The sequence below is a fragment of the Neopsephotus bourkii genome, unplaced genomic scaffold (genome assembly GCF_033783945.1).
Source record: "Neopsephotus bourkii isolate Nb327-2 ecotype Australia unplaced genomic scaffold, CSIRO-AGI_Nbou_v1 NB_668, whole genome shotgun sequence".
NCBI lineage: Eukaryota > Metazoa > Chordata > Aves > Psittaciformes > Psittacidae > Neopsephotus > Neopsephotus bourkii.
In genome coordinates this window covers 1,664,181-1,688,330 of record NW_026901167.1, presented here as the reverse complement: position 1 = coordinate 1,688,330, position 24,150 = coordinate 1,664,181, and the positions used below count along the sequence as shown (strand labels likewise).

The 24,150-nt window shown below is 53.7% G+C and overlaps 2 protein-coding genes across 2 annotated transcripts; both read right to left on the bottom strand.

The window, feature by feature from the left end:
• Positions 1-1,657: 1,657 nt before the first annotated feature.
• Positions 1,658-10,283, bottom strand: FRMD7 (FERM domain containing 7). The gene is made up of 12 exons (XM_061353179.1): positions 9,970-10,283; positions 6,311-6,415; positions 5,938-5,980; positions 5,614-5,692; positions 4,867-4,964; positions 4,679-4,793; positions 4,361-4,508; positions 3,447-3,542; positions 3,087-3,250; positions 2,894-2,959; positions 2,731-2,806; positions 1,658-2,644 (listed from the first exon to the last, which is right to left on the bottom strand). Exons 1-12 carry the CDS (start codon positions 10,024-10,026, stop codon positions 1,658-1,660), a joined length of 2,034 nt encoding a protein of 677 aa, XP_061209163.1. The 5' UTR covers positions 10,027-10,283.
• Positions 10,284-14,021: 3,738 nt separating this feature from the next.
• RAP2C (RAP2C, member of RAS oncogene family) lies at positions 14,022-22,582 on the bottom strand. The gene is made up of 4 exons (XM_061353238.1): positions 22,454-22,582; positions 21,992-22,381; positions 19,974-20,293; positions 14,022-16,054 (listed from the first exon to the last, which is right to left on the bottom strand). The coding sequence occupies exons 2-3, from the start codon at positions 22,262-22,264 to the stop codon at positions 20,015-20,017; spliced, it is 552 nt and encodes a 183-aa protein (XP_061209222.1). The 5' UTR covers positions 22,265-22,381; positions 22,454-22,582; the 3' UTR covers positions 14,022-16,054; positions 19,974-20,014.
• Between the last annotated feature and the right edge of the window lie 1,568 nt (positions 22,583-24,150).

Below are 24,150 nucleotides of genomic sequence, written 5' to 3'. Positions count from 1 at the left end.
TGGTATGTGAGTTGGCTTGTCTCACAGTATTCCAGTAAATGAAGTAACACTTGCTGCAGAGATGAGGTAAACAGACTGAAAAACCTGTCTTGCCCTTCTCCAAAGTGAAGTTCTCTCTATACTGTGTGCACTTTGCTGCTTTTTCTGTCCTAACGTATATAAAATACAATCCCTGCTTGTGAGGGCTGGCAGAGCTCACTTTTGCCAGGTACTGTGTCATTTCCCCATCAGCAGCCTAAAGCATTCCATGGCCTCTCCATCCTTGTTTTCTTCCCTAGTGAGACACAGTCACTTCGGTGTTCTCACCTCTCTTGGATGAATAGGGCTCAGCAGGGACCATGGGGAAGGACTCACTCCGGGGTTATTTCAGTTGCTCCTTGACATCAGCCACCGCTTACTGGGATTGTTCCTTTGTTTCACTGGGTCCCAAGAAAGCTCTTTTGCACAATGAGTTTAGCTTGGAGATGTTCATTTGTGTCACTTAGGAGCTGCTTTGTTGCTCTGCTGTTGCTGCCCCTGTGTAGGATGCATGTGGCTCAGTGCTGAGCCCCAGAATGCTCAACTCCATGGGAAAATCCCAAAGTCGTTCCCAAGCCCTTGTTTCTCAGTGCTGTTTTCCCAGCATGGTCCTGAATGCCAGAGCTGGGAGCTCTACATGGACCCCTCTGTGTGGCACAGACTGACCTGGGCTCCTTTCCCTTGTGCCTCCTCGTGCTTCCAGGAGCGGATGGTGCTGGTAGGTTTGCCTGTGAGGGACCTTCCTAGAGGGCTCTGTGCAGGCTGCGTTTGAAATGCTGCTTAACCTCTAAATCCTACACACAGGCTGCCCTACATGTGTGCTGTACTGAGGGATGGTCCTTGCTCTTACTGAGCTGCAAAGCTTTGGGAAAGGGAGGGAACAACTCCATCACCAAGAAGACATAACAGGATATGGGCCAGAGCAGCACCTGGGAGCAAACCTCACTGTGTGCTCTCTTGTTGATCTAATGCGGTCCATAGGGCAACAAGCCATGGTGGTTCTCAGCAGCATTGAGGGATGGCTGGGACAGTGAAGGCACACAGAGAGCCAGCAGCAGTGGCAGGAGAGGGAAACCAGCTCAGCAGCTCCATGGAGCAATGAGGGCAGTGGGGAGGTGCAGGGGACCATGGCCACAGAGTGCCTCTGGGGTTGGGGTGCAGGTATGCCAAGGCAGAAGAAGGAACCCAACACTGTGTTGTGAACACCTCATTTTTATTGTCCAGCTCTTACCAAGGACAGTGATGTACAGGATGTGCAGTACCCACAGCCCGGCTCTTTTTGGTTTAGCCTATTTCTGACCTCCCCTGAGCATCCTGCTCGTGCCAACATCCACTTGAGAGCAGCCCTGAGAAGGACTTGGGGTGTTGGGGGGGGAAGAAGCTCCCCATGACCCAGCTTCAGTGCGTCCTTGAGCCCAAAACCCCCCCGTGTGCTGGGCTGCACCCCCAGTGTGAGCAGCAGCTCAGGGAGAGGATCCTGCCCCTCTGCTGCGCTCTGGGGGTAGGGGTTGGGTACTTCTGCCCCCTCCCCTGCTGTCCATTAACCCATCCTCTACACCTAACCCCCTCCCAGCACAGCCCATCCCTTCCACAGCAGGAGCCTCACCCTCCTGCGGCCCCAGCTCAGTGCCAGCCCCCCCTAAGTGAAGTACCGGGCCCTGCACGTCCTGTCCCCCGCAGCGCGGCTGCCGAAGGGCATCTCCTCCTCCTCCTCCTCCTCCTCATCCAGCTGCAGGCTGCCGGAGCTCAGCCTCACGCGGGCCATGGGCGCCCGCAGCACGCGGCCGTACAGGGAGCAGTGCTCGGAGGGCAGGAGCTCGGGGTCGGAGTCGCTGGACTCGGTGCTGCTGCCCAGGTACCGCTCCGTGGAGCGCCTCGGCCCCGGCCCCCGCGGCGCAGGCACGGGCCAGAAGGCTCCCCCTTTCCTGCTGCTCAGCGCGGGGCACGGCCCCAGCGGCCGGAACTCGGAGCCGAAGGGGAAGCGGATGGTTTTCATGTCCGACTGGCTCCAGGAGCGCTTGGGGGGCTGCTCCTGGAGGCCGTAATCGAAGGAGCGAGCCAGAGACCTGCTCTGCCCCGCTCTCCCCATGCACGCAGCATCGCGATGCAGCTCCCTGCCCCGCGGCCCCATCGGGCTTTGCCTGGGGGGCTTCGCTGCGTCCTCACTGGGTGCCAGCACATGCCATGGGGGCTGTGGGGCCACGTCCATGTAGAAGAGGACCTGCGGGGCCGGGGCGGCCGTGGGCGGTGGGCACGGCACATCCAGGTACACCAGCGGCCGGGCGCTCACCTCCCGCATGTTGCCCACCGAGGTGCTCTTGTTGTTCCCAGCGAACTGCTGCTGGGGCCGAAAGGACGTCAGGGGGGTCCTGGCACCGAAGGGGTCGGGGGGCTCCCGTGCCCGCTCCAGCTCCAGCTCCGCGTAGAGCAGGGGGAAGGCGGACGAGCTCTTGGAGTGGGGCAGGAAGGATGCGGGCGCCTCGGGCTTGGAGCGCTCCAGCTCGGCGGCAAACGTCACCTCCACGGCGGAGCTGCGGCGCTGGGTGTCCAGCGTGGGCTCCGAGGCGTGCGCCCCATTGGCGTGGTAGGAACCCCGGCTGCCGTAGGCCAGGCGCAGCTCCTCCACCTGAGCAGGGACAGAGCGGTGGGGCAGAGCTCCCAGGGGACCCCCGGGCACGGCTCTGCCCCACCGCTGCCACCATGGGCACGCACCTGCTTGGAGACGTCGGTGAGGAGGTCCGGGGAGGAGCGGCACTGCCTCTCGTCGTAGCGGGATGCGTAGTGCTTCCTGCAAGACCCAGAGCATGGGAGGGGCTGCCTGGCCACGAGGGTCCCGTCCCCCCCAAGCGCTGCCCCTCTCCGTGCCCGCCAGTACCTCTCGAAGGGCAGGCTCTTCTTTGCCCTCCTCCCGTGCTCCAGGAGCTGCCGCTGCGTCCTCCCGCTGCAGCATCGAGGGGTGTGAGCAGCACCATCAGCCCCAGCCCTGGGTGCACCCCGTTCTGGGCAGCCAGGGCTGGCACAAAGGGGAGGCTCGGGGCTGTGTTCCGGTTGTTCCCTTGGGACTTTACCTGTAGCGGAAGCTGGAGCCCTTGCTGCACAGAAGGGCTTTGGGCTTTGACTTGGGCTCCTCAGACAGCCTGAAGAAGGCATGGTACTCCACACACGTCTTCCAGAACGCCTTGCAGGCATCGCGGCTCGCCATCGTGAACTCCAGCGTGTCCTTGCGCAGCGCCTGCATCAACAGAGACAGCACAACCCACGTCAGCGCACGGGGCTGGGCTCTGCCCTTTGCCCTCCTGACCCAGCAAGGATCCCCGCGGCTCCAGGCAGTGCAGTGTCACCCCTGGGGACGTGGGAGCAGCACCCACAGGCAGCAGGGATGGAGGCTGTTCACAAGTGGGGGCCGCTGCTCTGAGCCTGGTACTCACTGCGATGTTGGCGTGGAGCTTGATCAGGAAGTGCTTCCTCTTGAAGCTCAGCTTGCGGATTTTGGACCAGTTGAAGGTGTTGATCTTTGTGTTGCCCTGCAAGGACACACACGGCAGGTACAGACGGGGCAAGCTGGGAATACACAGTATGATGGGCCACGTCCTGAGCTCGCAGGACACTGCGTGAGATTGATGCAGCTCAGTGCTGCTGGGGTCTGGGAAGGGATGCTGGGATTTGACCCTCCTCTCCATCAGTTAGACCTAAAAGGGGAACTTGAGCTTCAGGGCTTAACAACACCTCCTGATGCTGTTTGTAAAACTCCAGGGTCCCAAGAAAAGCCTCATAGAGATCAAGGCAGAGTCCTACCTGTCCCAGCTGAACACCACATGGGTTAATAGAGAATCAGCCCTCCAAGAGGGCCAAGACCCTCCTCTGCTTTGCTGGGAAGCGCAGCAGAGCTCAGTTCACTCCCGTGCCTTTAGACCCAGCTTAAGCAGGCTGCAGGCATCCCTTACCCCTCATTCTCATCGTACACCAGTGCAGGCACAGCCACACAGCAATGGTGTCACAGCAGGACCACCTAAACCTGCGTTACCCTGTGCTGGGGCACTGGGACCCTCTCAGCTTTCTGGGAGAGCCCAGAGCTGAAGGGGCTCACGGATGCTCTGATTATGGTTGAGTCTGGCTCTGGCAGCACCAATCATGGCTCTGAGCTCTGGGTGCTGCTGGGGACGGTGGCACTGAGCCCCACAGCCATCACCTCCACACCCAAGGGCCGGTGCGGTGTGCTCTGCTTTGGGGGATTTGGGAGGGTTTGGAGCATGCAGAGGGAAAAGGGTGCCCCCCCACCACCACCACCAACTGGAGGGGATGTCCCTGGGGAGAGGCTGGGTGCTGGCAGCCCCAGGCTCACCCGCAGGACCAGCACCCCCATGTGTGTCACGGCCAGGTTGATCTGCAGCCCCTCGCCATCGCTGGCAGGGTGCGGGCGGATCCCGTACATCTCCAGCTTCCTGGCCACGTCCAGCAGCTGAGCCTCCGACTCGGCCGGCGTCTTCCCGCTGCGGGCACAACCGTGCCGGGAAGCAACAAGAGAAGGCGGCTGCTGAAAACGGGCTGCACAGATGCTGGTTTGGATGTGCACACACGGGCATCCCGCCCGTGCTGCTGCTAATGGGAGCTGTCCCAGCTACAGGCGCCCATCGGTGGCTGTGGTCGGAGCAGCTCTTACCTGTGTCTCCGGTGGTAGTGCATGATTTTGTGGTCCAGGTACTCCTGGTTGGGCAGGTACCTGTGGGATGCCAGATGCTCCTGGTCCGTCTCCTCATGGAAGTCACCCAGCTCGGCTGCAGGGGAGAGTGTGGGTCAGGCTGTGAGGGGCAACAGTCCCTGGGGAAGGGGCACATTCCCTGCCCTTACACTGCAGCAGATGGGACACGAGCAGCGCCGCGCTCTTGTCGCTGCAGGGCAGCCTCCCCTGTGCCAGGTCCTTCTTGATCTGGAGGGTGAAGAGGTACCTGTGGAGGGGACAGGCTCAGCACTGCTGCGAGCACTGGAATGAGCAGTGAGGGTTCTGCTGCCAGCCCCACAGCTCCCCTGCCCTCGCCCATGCTTCAGCCCAAGGGATGCAGGTGTGTGGGGCCACGGAAGAGCACAGAGCCCCTGGAGAAGGCTGCAGCAGGGCATCACCACAACCAGAACACCCTTGCCACCCAAGTGCCCATCAGTAGGTTTCAGAGTTAACATAATGCTTAGGAGGGCATTTGCATCACTCTCTGGGCTGATGTTCCACAGAAGCACTGTCCTAGTCTTATTCTTTATTCCTGTTTCTATAAACATGAGCTAACAATGTCATTTAAATAGCACTCCTTCCAGAACAGAGCTTGAAGCAGGAGCCAGACTGAGCAAAGGCAGAGCTGGGGCCCAGCTGCTAAAGGCTTTGACAGGAGCCACATTGCAGCTCTTCAGAGAGCTGGTCCCGCAGGTGGGTTTGGTTTGAAAACAGAGCATCCAGAGAAGGTTATCCCCAGGGTTCTGTGTTGTGGAGGGGACAAGGGACCGCCCGCAGACAGGTTTGGGGGGATGAAGGCGAGGAATGAAATGCATGCATTGCGATGGCAGATGCACAGGGCTGGGTGGCACGGAAGCGACAGAACGAGCGGGTACCTGGTGAGCTCTTCTCTCAGGTGGCCGGGGTCCACTGGGAAAAATTTCACCATAAATTTGAAAAGAACCTCCTTAGGATCTTAAAACACAACACCTTCATCAGTCGTGGTTTATGGGTCTGCAGAGCCCCCCAGCCCTCTTCACATCCTCCTCACAGACTGCATCACCCTGAACCCAGCCTGCCCCCATCCCCAGTGACACCAGGGAGCTGGGCACTGTGATGCTACCAAAGTGAAAATGCTGGCACCAGAGCCCCTGTCCCCCAGCAGTAACACTGCACCAATGGGTCTGCACTTAGAGTAATAGTGTTCTTTAGATACTTACTTTTGACCTGCTTTGTTATGGGCTTCAGTGCTTCCAACCAGACCTGCAATGATAAGGGAATGAAGAACTGGGTGAATAAACAGCACAAGAGAAAGGGGATACCAGCAGCATCATGCTAGAGTGCAACACAAAACCATTGTCCAGCTCAGGGGCTTCAGCGAGCATCCTGCAGGAGCCGCTATGGATAAACCCCATGGACCATGGCTATCACCAGCACTGTGTCAACCAGTGCCTCCCCTCGTAAGTCCCATTTTCAAGGGGTTTTGGCATCACTTCCCATTGAACTCTCCCGCTGGGTGTTGCGGGGGGTGCTGGCACAGCCCCGCTGTGTGAGGATGCAGCGCGGAGCAGCATCACAGCGAGCTGCACTCACCTGGTTCCCAGCCTGGCTGCGGAACTCCAGCCCAAAGTACTCCTTCTCCGTGAGGTTGAGGTGGCTGCAGGTGAGGTTGAACAGCCCTTTCCCGCAGGCCTTTTGCTGGCAAGCAAGCAGAATGGAAGCAGCGGGTTAGGCAATGGGGACAGCAGCGGCTGTGGGATTTGAGGTGGGAAGGGGGAGCAGTTCTAGCTCCTGCCTTCACCCGGGAGCAGCTGTTGGGCTTTTCCGGACCTCACTGCATCAATGCTGTTGGCTCCAGTGTGTGCGGCAGGGAGATGGTGAACCCTGTGCCCCTTGGGAATCAGGCTCTTTCTCACCACTTCCTCCTTTATTAACGTGAAGCAGAAAGGGGAGGACAGGAACAAACCCCGCCTTTGGGCTCCCCTTTTGCAGCTCTCATCGTGCGGGCAGCCCCATCCCTGCGCAGTCCCTGGGATGAGCCTGGCAAACGGGAGCCCACCTCAAACCGTCCACCAGGACCCCCAGGTCCCTCTCCCCTACACTGCTCTCTAACAGGTCGTTCCCCAGCCTATACTGGAACCTGGGGTTGTTCCTGCCCAGATGCAGGACTCTACACTTTCCCTTGTTATATTCCATCAAGTTCCTCCCTGCCCAACTCTCCAGCCTGTCCAGGTCTCTCTGGATGGCAGCACAGCCTTCTGGCGTGTCGGCCACCCCAACCAGAGCCCTGCTGCTCCCTGCTCAGACACCGCTGAGCGTGGCTCAGTGCAAGCCGGAGCAGGGGGGCCGGGGTCTGCAGCTCCTCAGCCACAGCCTTGTGGGTGGTGAAGGCTGCAGCTCCCCATGGCAGGGATGGGAGGGACCCCATATGATGTGATGCACATAATCACCCCCTGTCCTGGCTTCTCTGCGGTGAAACTGCTGGCTCCGTGCTGAGAGGCTGCTGGAGAGTGATAGCGTAATAACAGCATCGGCTCCGCAGCCCTCCCGCTTCTCCTCCAAATGAAGGCTCACTGGCGTAATTAAAACCATTGGAAGTGGTTGTTTCCAAGCTGGAATCCTCCAGCATGAAAGGCCTTGGCCTTTGTCAGGCAGCCGGGAAAGACAAGGGTTTCTCACCGGGTTATTACCCCCCACGTGTCTGCTGGGAGCCACCCGCTCCCCTGCCAGCCTGGCCCAGGGAGCCCTGCTGATGGGGACACCAGTAAGAGCTGCTGCAGGGCTGGTGTCAGAGCCCGTCCCAGGGGTGCTGGGTACCGCGGTGCTTGGGCTGCACCCAGGGCTGTGGTTTAGGGGCGCTGGTTGCTCCTGGGGTTTGGTGTGATCTTTCCCCCTCCTTTGGAGACCCTTCCCATGCTGGGGGCTTCTGCACGGCCACAGCTGGCAGGGGAATCCTTGCACCAACCCCCACAGCCCTGATGCTGCCTGTGCCAGCTCTGCACATCTCCTGTCAACAGACTCCCACCTTTACTCCTCATTAAGGACATGATCTCTGTCCAGCCCCAGCCCCAGCCATCAGCCTCTCTGGCCTTCTTTGGTTGCTCTTTTCTTTCTTCTTTTCTTGTCTTTGCTTATTTTCCTTCCCCCTGACTCTTGCCCTGGAGCAAACTCCACCTGCAGAGATGCCCTGGCTCTCTCTGCCTGGGCTGCAAAGTGCTCTGTGCTTCCAGTGCGGCTCTGGGAGGGCTCCAGAGGCTGCCAGGCTCAGGACACTGCTTGGCTAAACCATTTCCAGAGAGGAAACCGATGCAGGTGTCCAGGGATGGAAGGGAGGCAGCTCTGCAGTAGCTCCTCCCAGTGCAAGAAACCAGTTAAACCCATTAAAGGCCACCTGTGGCTGTGTCCCTGGCACTGGGGCAGGGTATCCCTGTGCCCTCCCAGTGCAGGGCCCACTGCCATGGACAAATATTATTGAGCAGCAGTGCCCAGAGAAGCTGTGGCTGCCCCATCCCTGGCAGTGCTCAAGGCCAGGTTGGACACAGGGGCTTGGAGCAAGCTGCTCCAGTGGAAGGGGTCCCTGCCATGGCAGGGGTTGGAGCTGGAGGAGTGGGAGCCACCTCCAGCCCCCAACCAAAGGGAACCCTGGGGGCTCAGTGGCCATGGAGCCGTGCCAGGTCCCGGCTGTCAGTGAGGATGGGGATGGAAGCAGCTTTCCCGGAGCAGCATCCGGAAAAGAACCCATTCCCATGCAAATCCGGGCTGGAAATGAGACCTCACGCACGTGCTGCAGCTGTGGTACCCATGTGAGGCAGGTAGAGGCACACGCCGGGTGCAAGGGGGAATCAGGCCTCTGTGGCATCTCTCTTTTGTCCTTTTCCCTCCCATTACGCTGAAGTACTGCACATTCAAAAGAGCTTTCCAAAGTCAGGATGGGTTTAGGAGGAGTTGCTTGAAATATCTGCTCAAACCTTAGCCCAAAGCGGTCCTTTTGTAATGGAGAAGTCACTAATTCAACCTCTCATTTACCGTGCACAGAGAGCATCAAATGCATGAAATGCCTAAAAGGGGTTTCCAGTGCCGTTCCGTGCTAAAAAAGGAAATGACCAGGAGTCCCTCTAATGGAGGCTCTTTGCTGCAATAAGGTCTCGAGCAGCACCGGAGTGCTGTGGTTTGGGCACATAAGAAAGCAGAGATGGAAAACAAGGCAACAGCATTGTACCAGCGTCAGCTTTTAAAGGCTCTCTGCCTGTGCCCTGGTCTAATCAACGTGGGAAACCGACACAAAAAGGCATTTAAAGATGACTGATCTCATTCTGAAGCTCACTCCATACTAGCATACATGAATTAAACTGAATCCAACCACTTCCACGCTGTCAAGGGATGGAATTGCTTTACACTGCTTTGCTGTGCAAAGTGCTGTTGCAGAGAAATGGAGCGGTTCTCAGGCTGTGCTGGGAACCTGGAGAGCAGGGAAGGCTGGGAAATGGAATAGGACTTGGGGAAACAAGCTCATATTGAGCACTCTGGCCCCACAGGAGCTGCAGGTGAGTGCTAGGACAGGTCTACCCGGCTCAGCTAATTCACTTGGCTACGGTGATGCTCAAATCCTAACCAACAGCAAATGCTCCATCAGACTTGCACAGAGATGTTTCTAGCACACAGTCAAGCTGTACCCAGTTCCAGTTACCTGTGTGCATACATGTTATCTCTCTCTCACAGCACACATATTAATACTCCACATTTAAAACCTATTTCAGAGCTGGCATTTATTAGAAGTGCATTCCTGATGCCTGTGCTGTGGGACACTGTCATGCAGCAAGGAGGTACAGCGAGGTTTTCCCCTCAGCTGCTCCCAAACCCACACAGTTTTCTGTCTCAGCTGGCTGCCCAGGGAGAGCTGCATGCAGGGGTCATTTCCCTAAACATGCTGGTTTTATCCTGTTCTCAGCTTTTTCTGCCTTGTTGAATGCTCAGACTGGCAGCAGGACAAAGGGGAGAAGGACTCAACCCTTGTCAAGAGCATCATTTCCAAAGGATAAGTAAAAGCCATTCCTCCTCCTTTATAAATAATGCCCATAATAGGGGAGAGCAGGAGTGTGCTGGTGCTGAAAGCACTTAGCAATCAGCACCATCATCTCTTGGTTTGGATTCAGCTGAAACCCAGAAGCTATCAGAGACCACACAACCCTTCAGACCCCAATAATCAGCATAAACACACACACCCCCCCAGTACGGATACGATGCCCACTTACATCAACCACAAAGATCTTCTGGGAGTCATCCAGAAACTGGACTTTGAGGTGCAGCATCCTGGGGGCCGTGGCTGTGCGTGCAGTGGTCCCAGCGATGCGAGCAGCGCGCTGGGCAGGCAGCCCCGACTCCTCTTGCACACATAATGCCCCTCGCAGCTGCGTGGGGAAGTGAGGGATGCGGAGCGGAGGCTGGAGCGAGGGGACTGACAGCTTCAGAACAGAAACCCGGACACCTCCCCTGGGTTAATGTCACCACTGCACCACAGGATGCCTTCTGGGTGTGCTAACAGGGGAAACGCTGTGCGAGAGGGGCACCGGTGGGGTTAGATGAAGAGTGAGCTTCTGCAGGGGGTGAGCAGCAACGCGAGCCCGTGTTTCATACCATGGGGTCAGGGGGAAGAGGTGAGTGTCTGCTGTCAGAGCCAGCGAGCTGCACCTTGTCCCTAGGCTGGGGCAGGTGCACTGCAAGCCCACCCTGCTGCTCGCTCCCTGAGGTGGGCACCTAAGGATGGAGCAGGCGGATGCACTGATGGACTTCACTGGGACACGTGTGCAGCTGAACGTGGACCCGGGTGAGAGTCCTTCCTATGGAGGCAGAGCAGGAACTGCTGCTGACTCCCAGCCCGCACCCCGCTTTGGCAGCACAGTGAAGTCCTGGGAGCCCTTGGTGAACCTGGCTCCCATTCCACACCTGAAAAGCTCAAGTCCCCACACCCGCAAAGATGCCAAAAGGCAGCAGGGGGCTGTCACAGAGGGTTGCTATTGCTGCTGCTGCTGGAAGAAGTCACAACCCCACAGGACCCTATGGGACCCGAAGCGACAGAAACGCGGCTCAGCAAACAGAAGATGTCCCCTGAAGTGCCATGGGGATTGTGCTTCTTGCTCACTTCCCAGTTTCCACCAAGGCATCTGCTGAAGTCACCCCAGGCCGTTTGCTGTGGTCCCTCCTCCACTTCCCGAATACTCCTGGGGATGTTAGGACAGAGCTGGCCAGGACACACAGAGCTCATCATCTCCTGTTTCAGATGCATAAAACCCCATGAGTCTTCTGAGAACCAGGACAAAAAAGCAGCCTTAAAGACAAAGCCAATCTGCTTTATGGTGAGAGTGGCCGGAAGGGGCTGGCTGTACCCAGTGTGCAGGAATAGATTCCCAGCACTGCCCTTGGCCCCGAGGTCTGGGCTCTGTGTGGCAGCACAAGGGCAGTGCCACGCACAGAGGTCTGGGGATGGTGAGGGTGCTTCCCCCTCTGCAGTTCTAAGTGCTCCTGGTGTCAAAGGGTGATGGCGCTGGGAAGAGCAGCTCCCACATCGCAGGCATGGCAGGGTCTGGGTCGGGATTCATCAGGGCCTCTGACCGCCCTACAGAGCCATCCTACAGCCAGGATGGAGCCAGCGGTAGCAAACGAGGTAAACGGAGACTTCATGGGAATAGAATGATAGAATGGCTTGGGTTGAAAGGGACCTTAAAGCTCAGTGGGGACAAGGGGAACGGCTTGAACCTGCCCGAGGGGAGACTGAGCTGAGCTCTTAGGCAGAAGCTCTTCCCTGTGAGGGTGCTGAGGCGCTGGCACAGGGTGCCCAGAGAAGCTGTGGCTGCCCCATCCCTGGCAGTGTCTGTGCCCCTGTGATGCTGCTCCCGCTCTTTGCTTCCAAGCTCCCTCTCGTGGTGCTGGAGCCCAGTGACAGAGAGAGGCCACCGTGGGGTTTGCCGGGGGGAGCAGCGCCGCGCACCCCCCCACAGCCTGGATGCACCGGTGCGTAGTCACCGTGCTGCCTTTTCCAGCTGTGATGTGCGATGCAACAGCCATTGCCAGGCACCGAGGAGGGCCCTTTGCTGCAAGCCCATGCAGGTGACAGCACCAGCTCCACAAGAAGCTAAAGAAGAGCCTGGCGCTGGTGCTCTCTGGAGCACAGGAGCTCATTTTTAATACCCCAGTTGCACTCTGTTTCACAGCTATAGAGCCAACATCTGCGATGTTTAATTCAAGCAGATCACTGCGAAGACACGGGAAAGCCATTTGTGCAGGCACAGAAAGCCTCATGATGCATCCAGCTAAAGGAGCGCTGATGCCTCCAAAGCCATCTCTTAGCATGCAGGCATTTCTAGCTAGGGAGCCGCACCTCACCATGTCTGAGTAGCAGCACAAAGCACAGGACCGGTATTGCTGTCCGTAAGTTGTTCCAGGCATGACCCATTCCCGGGGCACTCACACATCCCCACACGGACAGCCAGAAGTGTCGGGAGCTCACCTGGAACGCAGCAGTCCCACAACGGGGTCTCCGATGGGCAAGCTCTGTCCTCAGGAATGCTGTTGGGAAGTCAAACCAGCCATCCCCTCCCCATGGCTCTCCATGAGCCATGTCAGCTCTTCCCTAGGTTGGTCCCCACGGGAAGGCCCACAGACCTCAAGTGCCACCCTGCAGAAACCCGGGTGGGAGTCGGGAAGCGCCTGCCCTGCTGCTGGTGCTGCTCTGGCTGTTACACGACTGGAAGCAGCAGCAGCTCCTCAGCAGGGAATTAAAGGCCCTGATGCTGCAAACCTTTGCTAAGCTTCCTCACGAGTATTCTAGAGCCAAAGGCTTCATCTGAGGAAGCTGCAAGGTGAAGCTGCAAGGCTGAATCCTAGTGGAAAGGATGGAATTCCGAGGAATTACACTGCTGGTTTTCATGACAGACGCGGTCTCCCTCTTGCCTCAAGACAATCGGCTCTGGCTGAGAAAGCCTTGATTACACCTATGCAAAGAAACATCCTCCGGGTACCTCATCAGTCCTTGCAGTCACTGCTGCCATCGGTGCTGCTGAAGACGGTCTGGAAGGACTTGAAGAGAACCCCAGCTTTGAAAGAGAGCTCCAGAGTCAAGTGAGTTGATTCCGTACCAAATGCACAGTTCCCATGGAGAACAGCAAACTTAATCCCCTACAATCTTGTAATTGAACTGTATCATCGCTGCCAGCCAAGCCACCATAAGCTCAATGCTGCCCTCAGCAGAGCCAGGAAACTACTACAGGTAGGATCTGACCTTTGAATTGAACGTTGCTGCTCAAAGTCCATCCTCTTTGCCCTGCTGCATTGATCAGGTAGAGATAAAAAGCCCCAAAAGCCAGGTTACTTCCCTTTCAGAGAGCACAGAGCACCTCACCTCTGCACATAGCCTGCCTACAGCTACGTGTGCAGCACGCTGTACATCACCTCCTCCAGCTGCCAGTGAAGTGACTCACAAACTGAAGCACCCACCAGCAAACCAAGCACCAGGATTGCTGGCTTCTCAGCAGGCATAACTCCAACAGGTTGACACGGATGGGGTTAGAACCCATATCTCATTTTAATGAAGACCAGACACTTCCACCTAGTTCCCAGCTGTAATTAGAGCCAAGCCCATTAGTGCAGATAACAGCTCCACCGAGGCGCGGTCACCCTCCACCCATACCAGTATCTGCTGCACTTCCTCCTCGGGCTGTCCTGCTGCAGGGTTCCAGTGGCTGGTGGTTCATACCTGTGTCAGTGTCACCTCATGTACCTGCCCCCCGTGCCAGGTGGGAGCCCGCTCCAGTCTCTGCTCTCTAGCCCCTTGGGAAGGATGGAACACAGAGCAGTGAGCCCAGCTTGGTAATACAGGTATCTATTTTATTAAAAAAGTTACAAACAGGTGGACTGTAGGGTTGTCTTACAAAATGACAAGAATGAATCTACTGGAAAAATCCTTTTTTACAAAGCATTATAGGTCATTGTTCTGGTTTTGCACTTGTTATTCCAGATTTCACCTATCACTGATAAAGATACAGTACATTAGATAGATGATGGTAGGTTACATTTGTCTTTGTAGAGCCCTACTGCAGTGATTTGAACAACTCCTAAACAGATGCCATAGTAAAGACAATACATATTGCATTTATTATTAGCCTCTTACTCTAATAAGCAACTTCACATGCAATCTATTGAGGAAGCCTAAAATAACTTTTGGTCCCTTTTTCCCCCCAAAGTGTGCTGAAGAAACCATCTCTTGTTTTCCCAGTCCTGTCACTCTAAACTAGTTCAAGTTTTAAAGTCCTTTAATTCTTTCTCCATTTGTTTTGTGCTGAGGTCCATGACAATGAACACTGGTTTGATAACTACCCATAGGAATGAACCACTGCTTCATAGCAACCAACTCCTTCCCCCTTAGACAAAACTAAGATCTTGATGAATTACTTTTATTTCCTAGTACTTCCTTACAACCTACAAAAAAGATCAATGAGTATCACTTCAACAAAAGAAACCTACTGTGAAGACAAGGTTTGGTTTAATTCTGGTATTAAAGTGCAAACCTAAGCATTAGCCTCAGCCTCTCCATCAGGTTTGTACAACAGGGGAAAAAAGAATAATTCAAGTAACCCCACAGGAAAACTCAAAGTGGGTGTTTCGCTACCCAAGCAGGAAACCTGCTGTTTGTTCCTCCTCTTCTGCTCAGGATTCCAACTCAACACTGAACATAGACTCAGAACCTTTATTTCTGCTACCACTGGCAAGCCAGCCTGCATTATTAGCAATGAAACACATTAGTGTGAGATACTGTACCGGTCAGCTTTTATTGTTTGAAATGCCATCATCCACAATACAATTGGTGAGTTTCCAACTGCCTGACCTCATCTATCCATCACTGCTTTTGCTGGAGCTTTTCTCCAAGTTCTTTAGCTATTACAGGGAGAGAATGGACATTTCTAGAAGCATGTTCAAATGACTAAAGCTGGGCTCCTAAAAACCTAGAACTTTGGTGCAGTAGGTGAGCTGCAGTTATTATACTTCTGCAAAACAAAAAGTACACGTTTGAAACCACTGCTAGGAACAGCTCTCATGTATGCAACATGTTAAACCGAACAAAAGAATCCCATCTGGTCTTTGTACATGTTCATTCTGCTCTTTATACCTGTGTTATTGTTAAAATCTTCAAGTATTCAGAGAATATGTTGCTCAGGTAAACAATAAGGAAGGCAATGGCTGTTTAAAGCACGCTCGCAGTTAGTATCACTGAAACCTGGTGCTTTTCCCCTTCTTACACCAACTTGTCTCTAATGTTAAACTGGTTTCTTGGGAAATCAAACCAAACCAACTAAAAAAAGCAATTTGTGACAGTGCAAGAAAAACTTTAACAAATATTGCTTTAAAATATTCAGAAAGACAAATATTAGGAACTATAAAATGTAAAGTGATCTTATTTGCATTAGATTTACATGTGCAGAGGTCTAGTAGATGTCTCGATGTGCCAGGCAAAGCTGAGCTGACCAACCAGGCATAAAGCCCATCCTGAAGGATACATTATCCCTTTTCCAAGGCATAAAGAAGCTATTTGTAAACAAGCAAGTTTAGAAACTCAGCCGAAGGAGAAGTGTGCTGCCAGTTTTCAATGCTACAGTTGCCATTTTTGATTAAATGAATTTAGGAAACCCATGACTGCAAGAAAAGAAACCTCAGCCGGAGACTCTACCTCCCAAGCCAAGCAATCCCTACTGTCAAATCAGACCAGACACTGTGTCCCAGCTGCGTTTACCCAGAAAAGGGATACTACATCCATACAACAGAGGTGCCTTCAGTATCTCCTCATGACACTGTCACACGTAAACAGAAAGTCTCAAAGAATGACCCAGTACACTGTAGAAGAAAACTTTGCCAACAGAATAAGCACTGATGCGAGGTAATATACAGAAGTAACCATTTGTTTAAGGCTCAATTTATTCTCCATTAAAACTCTCTTCTTTTAAAAGGCATTGAGTAGGTAATACTGAGTTTAAGTATTTAATAAATACAAGTTCAGAAATTGATTAAAGAAATCAATTAAAATATTAAAAATGAACTCTTGCATATTAGCCATTATATGAACTTAGAAAGCTATAAAAGGACTGATAGAGAAAGAACAGATCTTTAAACTTATGGTAAACATGCTAAGCATTCTGATTAAGGTGTGTGGATCCTGCAGGCCACCAACCTTATGCACTTAGATGTATGGCAATGTGCTGTAATAGAGACAGGTTTACCAAGGCTCAGCTCTGCAACCTGGGCTGAAAGTTCTCCAAAGCAGCATCTGTGCAAGTTTCCTCTGAGTTTTATCTGCAATTTAAACAAAATAACTAATGAAAGCCACATTCAACACACATTCAAAGTGAACCCAGCTTCTCCCACAGTGCAGAAGCTCTGGTTTGCCACACTGAGCTTCCAAAGCACTGTTTTACACAGCAGCATTCTTGAGGTTCTCCTCCTCTAGCTCCAGTAATTTAAGAGGCAAGCAGGTTAACAGCTTACTGCTATGAACTTTGTAACTGCTGCCCCTGTGGGATATTAAATTGCTTCTAAAGATACAAAAGAGGCAGGAAGCACTACAGCACCCAGCACCATGAAGCAATGGCAGAAGTTTAGAAGCAGGTAGATGAGCCACACTAATTCAGTATCAGCATCTGAGTCCTCAGCGTTCAGATCTTCTAAATCACTACTAAACCACCACATGTACACAGCCTCAGCAGGGACACACTGTGCCCCACTGTTCTCCACCAAGCACACAAATGGAAGTGGTGTGACTAACCCAGGGTGTTTCTGACAACTTGCTTGCACTTCACAAGGTTTATCTGCAAAGGTACCCTGAAAGCCTGAGTTGAAGCTCAGAGTCTGTAGAAACCTGCCCTTCATGTGCACATGCCAGCACTTCAGTGCAGCTCAAACCTTGGCTTTTCAGGGGTTTTGGTGTGTCCTCCCTATTCCTTAAGTAGTTTTCTTCATAGGAGTCATGTCCTTAGAAATCACCAACCAGCATCAGTCTTTCACCCCAGTGTTAAGGTGCTCCCAATCCCATGAGTATCTCTACAGGAAACCTTTAACACACCAGCACTGTAAGAGGTGCTGCATTTTAAAGAGGAGTTAGAACATGAAACACTAATACTGACAGTTCAAGAGAAATCCTACAGCAAGGAAGAGAGCAGCTACTGGAAACCTCACACATCTGACTGCAGCAATGACGCAACAGCAGACCACTGCAGAAGCAAGAAAGTGGAGTTGGGGACAGGATGCATGAACAATGCGTGTTTCTAAAAGGAACTATGGGTTATCCTGATGATGTGGGTTTGGTCCACCCTTCATTTAACCCACAGCAGCTGACTGAACAGCAATTTCAGCACGTGCTACTCAAACATACTGTGGAAGAACCTACACAACATCATACCCGACAGATGGGATGAGGTATCGGCACCAAAGAGAGGTCAGTGGTACCTGACACTGAAACAGCCTTAGATAAAAACCAAGTCCATCATAGAATTCACCCTTCCAACTGTTTTCCCCTGAAAAACTGTAGAGACACAGACTGGTTTTATGTACTTGATTCTGAACTAACTAATCCAGACCTAAGACTCCTCCTGGATGCAGAAAGGTCACAAAACACAGAGATGATGCTGATGATCATGCTAGGACAGAGCTACAGTTCAAACCTGCCTCTGACACATGGGTTTTGTAGACCCCTGGTTCCACTTTCTCAGTTTCACATTACCTGGGAGAGGTCACTGCTGAAGTAGATGTTTGAGAAGCAGCAACTGTTCCCTGGATCACAGATGAGCAGAAGAACTACAAAGCTGATTATAGCTATCACAAGACACCATCAGCAGCAATCCTACACTAGAGCACATCAGACAGGAATTATCAGGCAGCAATGGCTTATCATAAAGTCAATGAGATCCTACACCTACTCAAAGAACAAGGACAGAGTGGGAGCCAGGAAGAAGGAAATAGCCCAAAAATGTGAGGTTGAAATGAAAGATGTGGAGCATGAGCCTGTGAGGAGCCAGGGTAACAGAAGTCTGAGACATGGTGAGACCTGGACTGACCAGGAAGCTGTTCAAGGACAGACTTACTTGTTTGGCACAGGTGATGAGACTACACTGGGCAGAAGCAGCACCTCCTAGAAGCAAGGAAGCATTCTGCTGCTAGAAGCTTGACCTATGAGCTAGACAGAATGAAGGAGAGCAAATCTGTATTACACAAGCTAAGAGCATCCTCTGTCTCAAGAGGTCACAAAGACATAAGAATACAGATATTTCTTCTGAAGCAAGAGCATGCTTAGGAAACTCATCAAATCTGAGCATTAAGTTATGATTCAAGGAATGCCCCCTGCCTCAATTTCACCTTTAAGATTAAACTTGATATTTAATACTAAATCCAGAAGCCTGCCTCAAAGTAACCAATTGTGCAAGTACAAATTTCATGGCTAAAAGGCCTGACTGTGTCAGAGCTGAGGACAGCAACCTGCACAAGATGAAGCACCAGTAACCCAAGGATTTGCAGAACCTTTGGCATAGTTCAAGTCCACACGCTCTCATTTGTGAAGCTGCCTTAGAAATAGCTGCAACATTGCATTACTACATGCAATTCAAGACATTAACCCTGCAGCACTCTTAAAGGAGTGATTTCATTGATTTACTCCTTCCTATATCCCTGAAAGGCTCTGCAGGAGTTAGGGATTAGTGGACAAGGAAAGACTTTGTGGTTTAACCTGCTCCAATACAAGCAGTGTGCTCACTTTCAGCAAGAAAAGCTTGAATTTACACCTCTTAGGTGGAGACAGCAGCCCTTTTTAATTTCACAGAACTGGAGATAAAACCATCACGTATTATCTTGGGTCTGACAGTGCCTGGGTCAGGAGTATCTAGAATTTTACATTCACAAAGCACTTGATAACTATCTCAAAGACAAGCTTTGAGACTGCGCTCAAGATTAAAGAGGATACATGGCCCAAAGCTGCCCGTAATAACCTGTTTTCTCTCTTGTCACTCAGATGCACAAAGCTCCTTGGACTCAAGCAAGTTCCTAACGCAGCAGTTGGAGCCTGAGCCTCAAGGACAGCAGCGGTCAAGAGTGGCAGCGCCTTCTCCTAGATATTCATGTCCTCCCTCATCCCTGCACTTGCCTTCAGAGATCACACCGAGCTGCTTGCCAAGACAGGCCCAGCAGACACCTGAAGGTGTGATGGACCAGCTGGCTGCACACAGACTGTACCAATGATGTAGAAAAGCCCTTTTCAGTAACATGGATTCAAGCCAATGGTGAAACCAGACTTAAAACCACCATACAGAGACAGAACAAGAGCAGGGGGATGCCCAGAACCACCCTGCACAGGAGTGACAGCTCTGCTGCGTGCAGAGGGAACAGATCCAGCTACACTGTCAGGTGAAAGAGGTACTGAGAAAGACCACCACATGTGTGAGGGGCCAAGAGCAGCTGCCCTTGGGAAGAAGGATCAAACCAAAGCAATACCCAAGACAGGGGAAGCTGCAGAGGCCCCTCCGAGTGCTGCACTCTCACCACACCTCTCATGAGTCACAGGAAGGAGCTGTGCAGTGAGAAGCCATTTTATAGCATGCTCTCTGCTCTGGGGATTTTAGATGAAGAGCACTTTGCACAAGTCCTTGCCTACTTCATGTGGGCTCCTGGCCACTCCTCACAGCTCAGGGTGGATCTCTCTGAAACTTATCCCACTGATAAGGCAGAAATGTGCCCCAAGTACGTTCGGTTTCTGTACTGTACAATTTACTTCTTACTCTTTAAACAAGGTCAAAGTCTTCTCAGCAAACCTACTGGGAAAGGTGATCACAACAATAATCCCATTGAACTCTAAGGTAATTCCCATTCAGGTACCAACTACAACCAATGAAGAAACCCACTGCAACATCACAGACCGTTAGGGATAACATAACGTCAAACAGAGTGACAAATACACTGACAGTCAAATAGGTGCAATGAGATCACACACTTTGTTTTACTGTCCAGTTCCTGCAGGTAAATGCAGCATTCCCTGACTAACCCTGATGAAGTAGCACAAGAATCTGCTTGATTCGAGTCATCACGTGCAATTGAATGCACAAACTTCCACCTCTTGGAGGAAGGCTCCTTCCAGTTTAGACTGCTTAACTTCAGACTCCCTGGCACACTGTATCTGCTTACTCAAACAGCACAGTTATGCACCTCAGGTAGTTATGACTGTTCCACCAACCTGCTCTGTATGGCCATGATTGAGGTTTTTCTTGATTTCTCTCACTGGACGATGCAAGTTGTACAACACTGATCTTGTTTCTCAGGCAGGGAGGCATAGTTCATTTGCCTGACGATCTCAGCAAACAGTTCATCCACCATCGTTTTGCTCTTGGCTGAAGTCTCCATGAAGGGGCAGCCCCACTCCTGAGCCAGGGCTCTGCCTTCTGCAGATAACACCTCCCTCTCCGACTCCAGATCCACTTTATTCCCCACTAGGATCAGAGGAACTTTCTCGTATCTCTTCACCCGGACAATCTGGTCCCTCATCGGCTTGATGTCCTGGTCAAACAACCCAGCTGGTTAGTAAGTGCCAGTAACCACATGGAATTGCTCTAGAGCCACTACAGAAGCATGTTTTAACAACTCTTGCGTGCAACTGAAGATTCAGAACACATCAGGGGCATCTTAAATTGAGATTCGTGAGGATCTAGAGGGCAGAGAAGGTTAACATCCATCTTTAATAAAAGAATGGGTTTAGTTTTATATAAATGCACACACACTTTATAAAGTGTATCCATGTACATAAACAGAAACTGCACTGAGAGCAATCCTCAGCTCATCTAGAGGAAGATGGGCAGAGCTGCTTTCAGCTGCCTGAAGAAGTGATCTCCAGTCCAACAACCTGCACCACTCCCAGCAGATGCCATTACACAGTCATTTAGGAAGCTTGTGTTTTAGTTTACAGCTGGAGAAAGCTGGTGGCCATTTACATAAAACCTTCTCATTCTTGCAATGCTTAGAATAATCCATCATGAGCACAGTTAAATCACACGTAAGCAACCAAATTAGATGCTGTAAAGAGATTTTATTACCTAGAGATGCATTTATTCAAGTGTGAGCTAACACTGGGAGTTTACACTTGAAAGGCTGAGTCAACCTCCTCTGCCCCCTGAGTGGTGGAAGTTACTATCAGTACTAAGTTCTACAAGCTTTTGCATAGCTCCAAAACAAAGCAACTTCAACATCTGAAGTTACCACTGTGTGAAAGAACTACAGACAAGGGTTTGCACCTACAGGCTTCAGGGTACACAAGCTATGGACAAGAATAACTCAATATTAACAGGGTGGATCACTAACTGTATCTCCTTCAATAATGGGGACCCACTGGTTCCAAATAAAGGGAAAACAAGGGCAGAAGCATCCCAGTGTCACTGCCGTTGTTTTGTATAGAAAGACTCCAGCAAGTTCAAGGCCTCTGCTAAGATAAAGCGTAGTCTCCAGCAGAAGCACACACACTGCTTCAGTAGGGGGGGTTTGCCAAGCAGCTGGAATACACCCAACGCTGCAATAGAAGGCAAAGCAGTGGCTGCAAATCCCTGTGCTGCATCTAGTGCTGCTAAACCCACTTCTTGCCCACAAACGAAGCCCCATCTCGGGAGGCAGCTGAGGTATTTCCACTTTGAGAGTTGTGCTAGTAGAAATGAAATCTGGACCCACAAATCCTCACATATGGCTCGCTTCTCCTCTCCAATACTCCACCTACGCTGGGAAAGCATCGAGCTTATATTAGACACACATATATTTTGGGAGAGGGGGTGGAAAACAGCAGCTTATTTGAAAGCTCCCAACTGCAGCACAATGAGCCTCTGCAAGACCCCGAGAAGAAACGTTCCTTTTGGGAAGGAGAAGAAGGGGGGAAGGGGAAGTCTCTGTTCTAATATCAAGCGATTTCTTCATGGTAGGGGATTGCCAAAAGCTTCTGTTGGGGAAGTGGGAGCGGGTCATTGTTCTGCAGCCCTGGTGGGGGATTTAACAATGGTGGCACCCTGGGAAGGCCCTGCAAAGCCAACAGCTCCGCAGCAGGAAGCGGGGCTGCTGAACGCGGGGCATCCCCACTTGTGCCCCTCCAGCGAGAAAGCGCTCACACGTGGCCAACCCCAACACTTCCTCCTCGCCCCAGCGCCGGCCCTGGGGCAGCAACGGCCGCGGCTGCAGGGCGGACACCGGGGGCGAGCCCCCGCGGCCGGGCGCGGTTACCTGGAAGGACTGCTGGTTGACCAGGCTGTAGACGAGGATGAACCCCTGCCCGTTCTTGATGTAGAGATCACGCATGGAGGCGAACTGCTCGGTGCCCGCCGTGTCGAGGATCTCCAGCACCGAGGGGGACGAGTCCACCTCGATCTCCTTGCGGTAGAAGTCCTCGATGGTGGGGTCGTACTTCTCGATGAAGGTCCCGGTGACGAACTGCACGGTCAGGGCGGACTTCCCCACCCCGCCGCTGCCCAGCACCACCACCTTGTACTCCCGCATCGGGCCCCGCGGCCGCTCCCCCGCCAGGCCCGGGCCTAGGGCAGGCGGCAGCGCGGCCCTCGCATAGCCCCGGCCCGCCTCAGGAGAAGGGCGAGGCCCCGCTGCTCCTGCGCCGTCCTGAGGGGCAACAGAAACCGCGGTTATTGCTCGGCCTGCCCCGGCCGGGCCCCGCTCCGCTCCGCTCCTCACCGCCGCTCCTCTCAGTCCATCCCGCCGCGCCTCGGCCGCGGGGCCCGCCCGGAACGGTTACGCTGCGGCACCCGGGAGCGCGCGCCCCTCCCCGCCTCTTATCTCCGGGCACTTCCGGCGCGGGGGCGGATGGGACGTGCTGCGTCACTGCGCGCTCGGACACTCCGCGGCCCGGAGCTTTAGTGCAGCGGCACCTCCCGGGGCGGAGAGGGGGGACGGGTTTGAGTGTGACACCGGCACGCCCCGCCCGGCGCAAGGGGACGGGTTTGAGTGTGACACCGGGGTGTGCCCCGGCCCGGCCCCGGGGGGGAACACAGACCCCAACATGGCGGCCACCAGTGGCCGTGCGGCGGGGCTCGGTCCGGAGGGCAGCCACATTCGGGCGGGCCCGGTGCGGTGCGGCAGCAGCCGCCGCCTCCTGTGCCCCGGGAGACCCCGCTCCGCCACTGCTGTGGGACGAGCAGCTCCGGGCTCTGCGGTTCCCCCGGGTTCCCCCCGGCCAGGCCCGGCAGTGACCCCGCAGCCCCGGGGCGGGTGCGGGTGCGGGTCCCGCCGCCGGCAGCAGGGGTCAGCCGGGGACAGGGCAGCGCGCACCGAGCTCCTGCTGCGGCCCCGGCACTTCCCAGCGACGGGTTCCCGTTAGGGGGAAACGAGAGGGAATAAAGGGCTGGTTTCTGCCTAAAAAGCACAGAACCCCAGCCTGGTTTGTGTCAAAGGGACCTCAAAGCTCCTCCAGCTCCAACCCCTGCCACGGGCAGGGACCCCTTCCACTGGAGCAGCTTGCTCCAAGCCCCTGTGTCCAACCTGGCCTTGAGCACTGCCAGGGATGGGGCAGAGTCTTTTGGTCGCTCAGACCCGACCCCATCACTGCCTACCGAAACCTAAGTGACAGCGAACCTGAGTCCCTGCTCTCTGTACGCAATGAGCCCTCTGCCATTGCCTCGGAGATGGACCTGCCAAGTGAATTGCTGCATGAGGCAGGGCTGGGAGGCACGCCTGTGCTGGTGGATCAGTGTGAGAAGGTGCGCGTTAACTCAGGCTGCCTCCTACTGCAAGCCATTATAAGTCATGAGGGGGTGCAAGGTGCCTGAAGCACCCGGGTCAGACGTGCTCAGAGCTTCCCATCTAAATTTACCCGGGACACAATCAGTGACAGTGACAAAGGGGGCGGGAGGAAAGGGGCACGGGAGGAGGAGGGTGGCAATAATGGGATTACACGGTCACTTAGGTCCATTGTGTGCCTGCCTTTGGAGCGCTGCTGGTCCATTGTGTTTGCCATGGGTGGAGGAATGACTCAGGGAGAGGAATGGGGCAAAGAGCACAGCGATGGGGCGAGGGGAAGGCAAACAAACAGGGGTTTGAGTTAACTGCGCTGAGACACAGCACAAGCAGCGGGTGCAGGGTTGGGAACCTGGATGCTTTCCCTCCATGTGTATATCAGCGCCATTCCCTGTTGCTGGAGACCTGTTTCCCACCACTTTATCCCTGGCCACAGGTGTCTCCAGCTGACCCAACCCCAAAAGGCCGATCTCAAAGTGCACCCGACTTCATTCATCACCCTTCAGCTGGGTCCTTCCCTTCACTGCACAGCTCCATCACTGGCCACAGCCTGGAGCCGCAGCAGGAGCTGGGGATGGAAAAGGTTCAGAAGCTCCGGATGGGAATCGCTGCTCCTGCCATAAATGGCCCAGCACTGG

Coding starts and splice junctions, on each gene's coding strand:
- FRMD7 (XM_061353179.1), bottom strand. CDS start 10,026: ATGCTGCACCTCAAAGTCCAGTTTCTGGATGACTCCCAGAAGATCTTT. Junction 5,981..6,310: donor GCAGCCAGGCTGGGAACCAG/GTGAGTGCAGCT, acceptor TTATCATTGCAG/GTCTGGTTGGAAGCACTGAA. Junction 3,251..3,446: donor AGCTCCACGCCAACATCGCA/GTGAGTACCAGG, acceptor CTGTTGATGCAG/GCGCTGCGCAAGGACACGCT.
- RAP2C (XM_061353238.1), bottom strand. CDS start 22,264: ATGCGGGAGTACAAGGTGGTGGTGCTGGGCAGCGGCGGGGTGGGGAAG. Junction 20,294..21,991: donor TCAACCAGCAGTCCTTCCAG/GTAACCGCGCCC, acceptor TTGTTTGACCAG/GACATCAAGCCGATGAGGGA.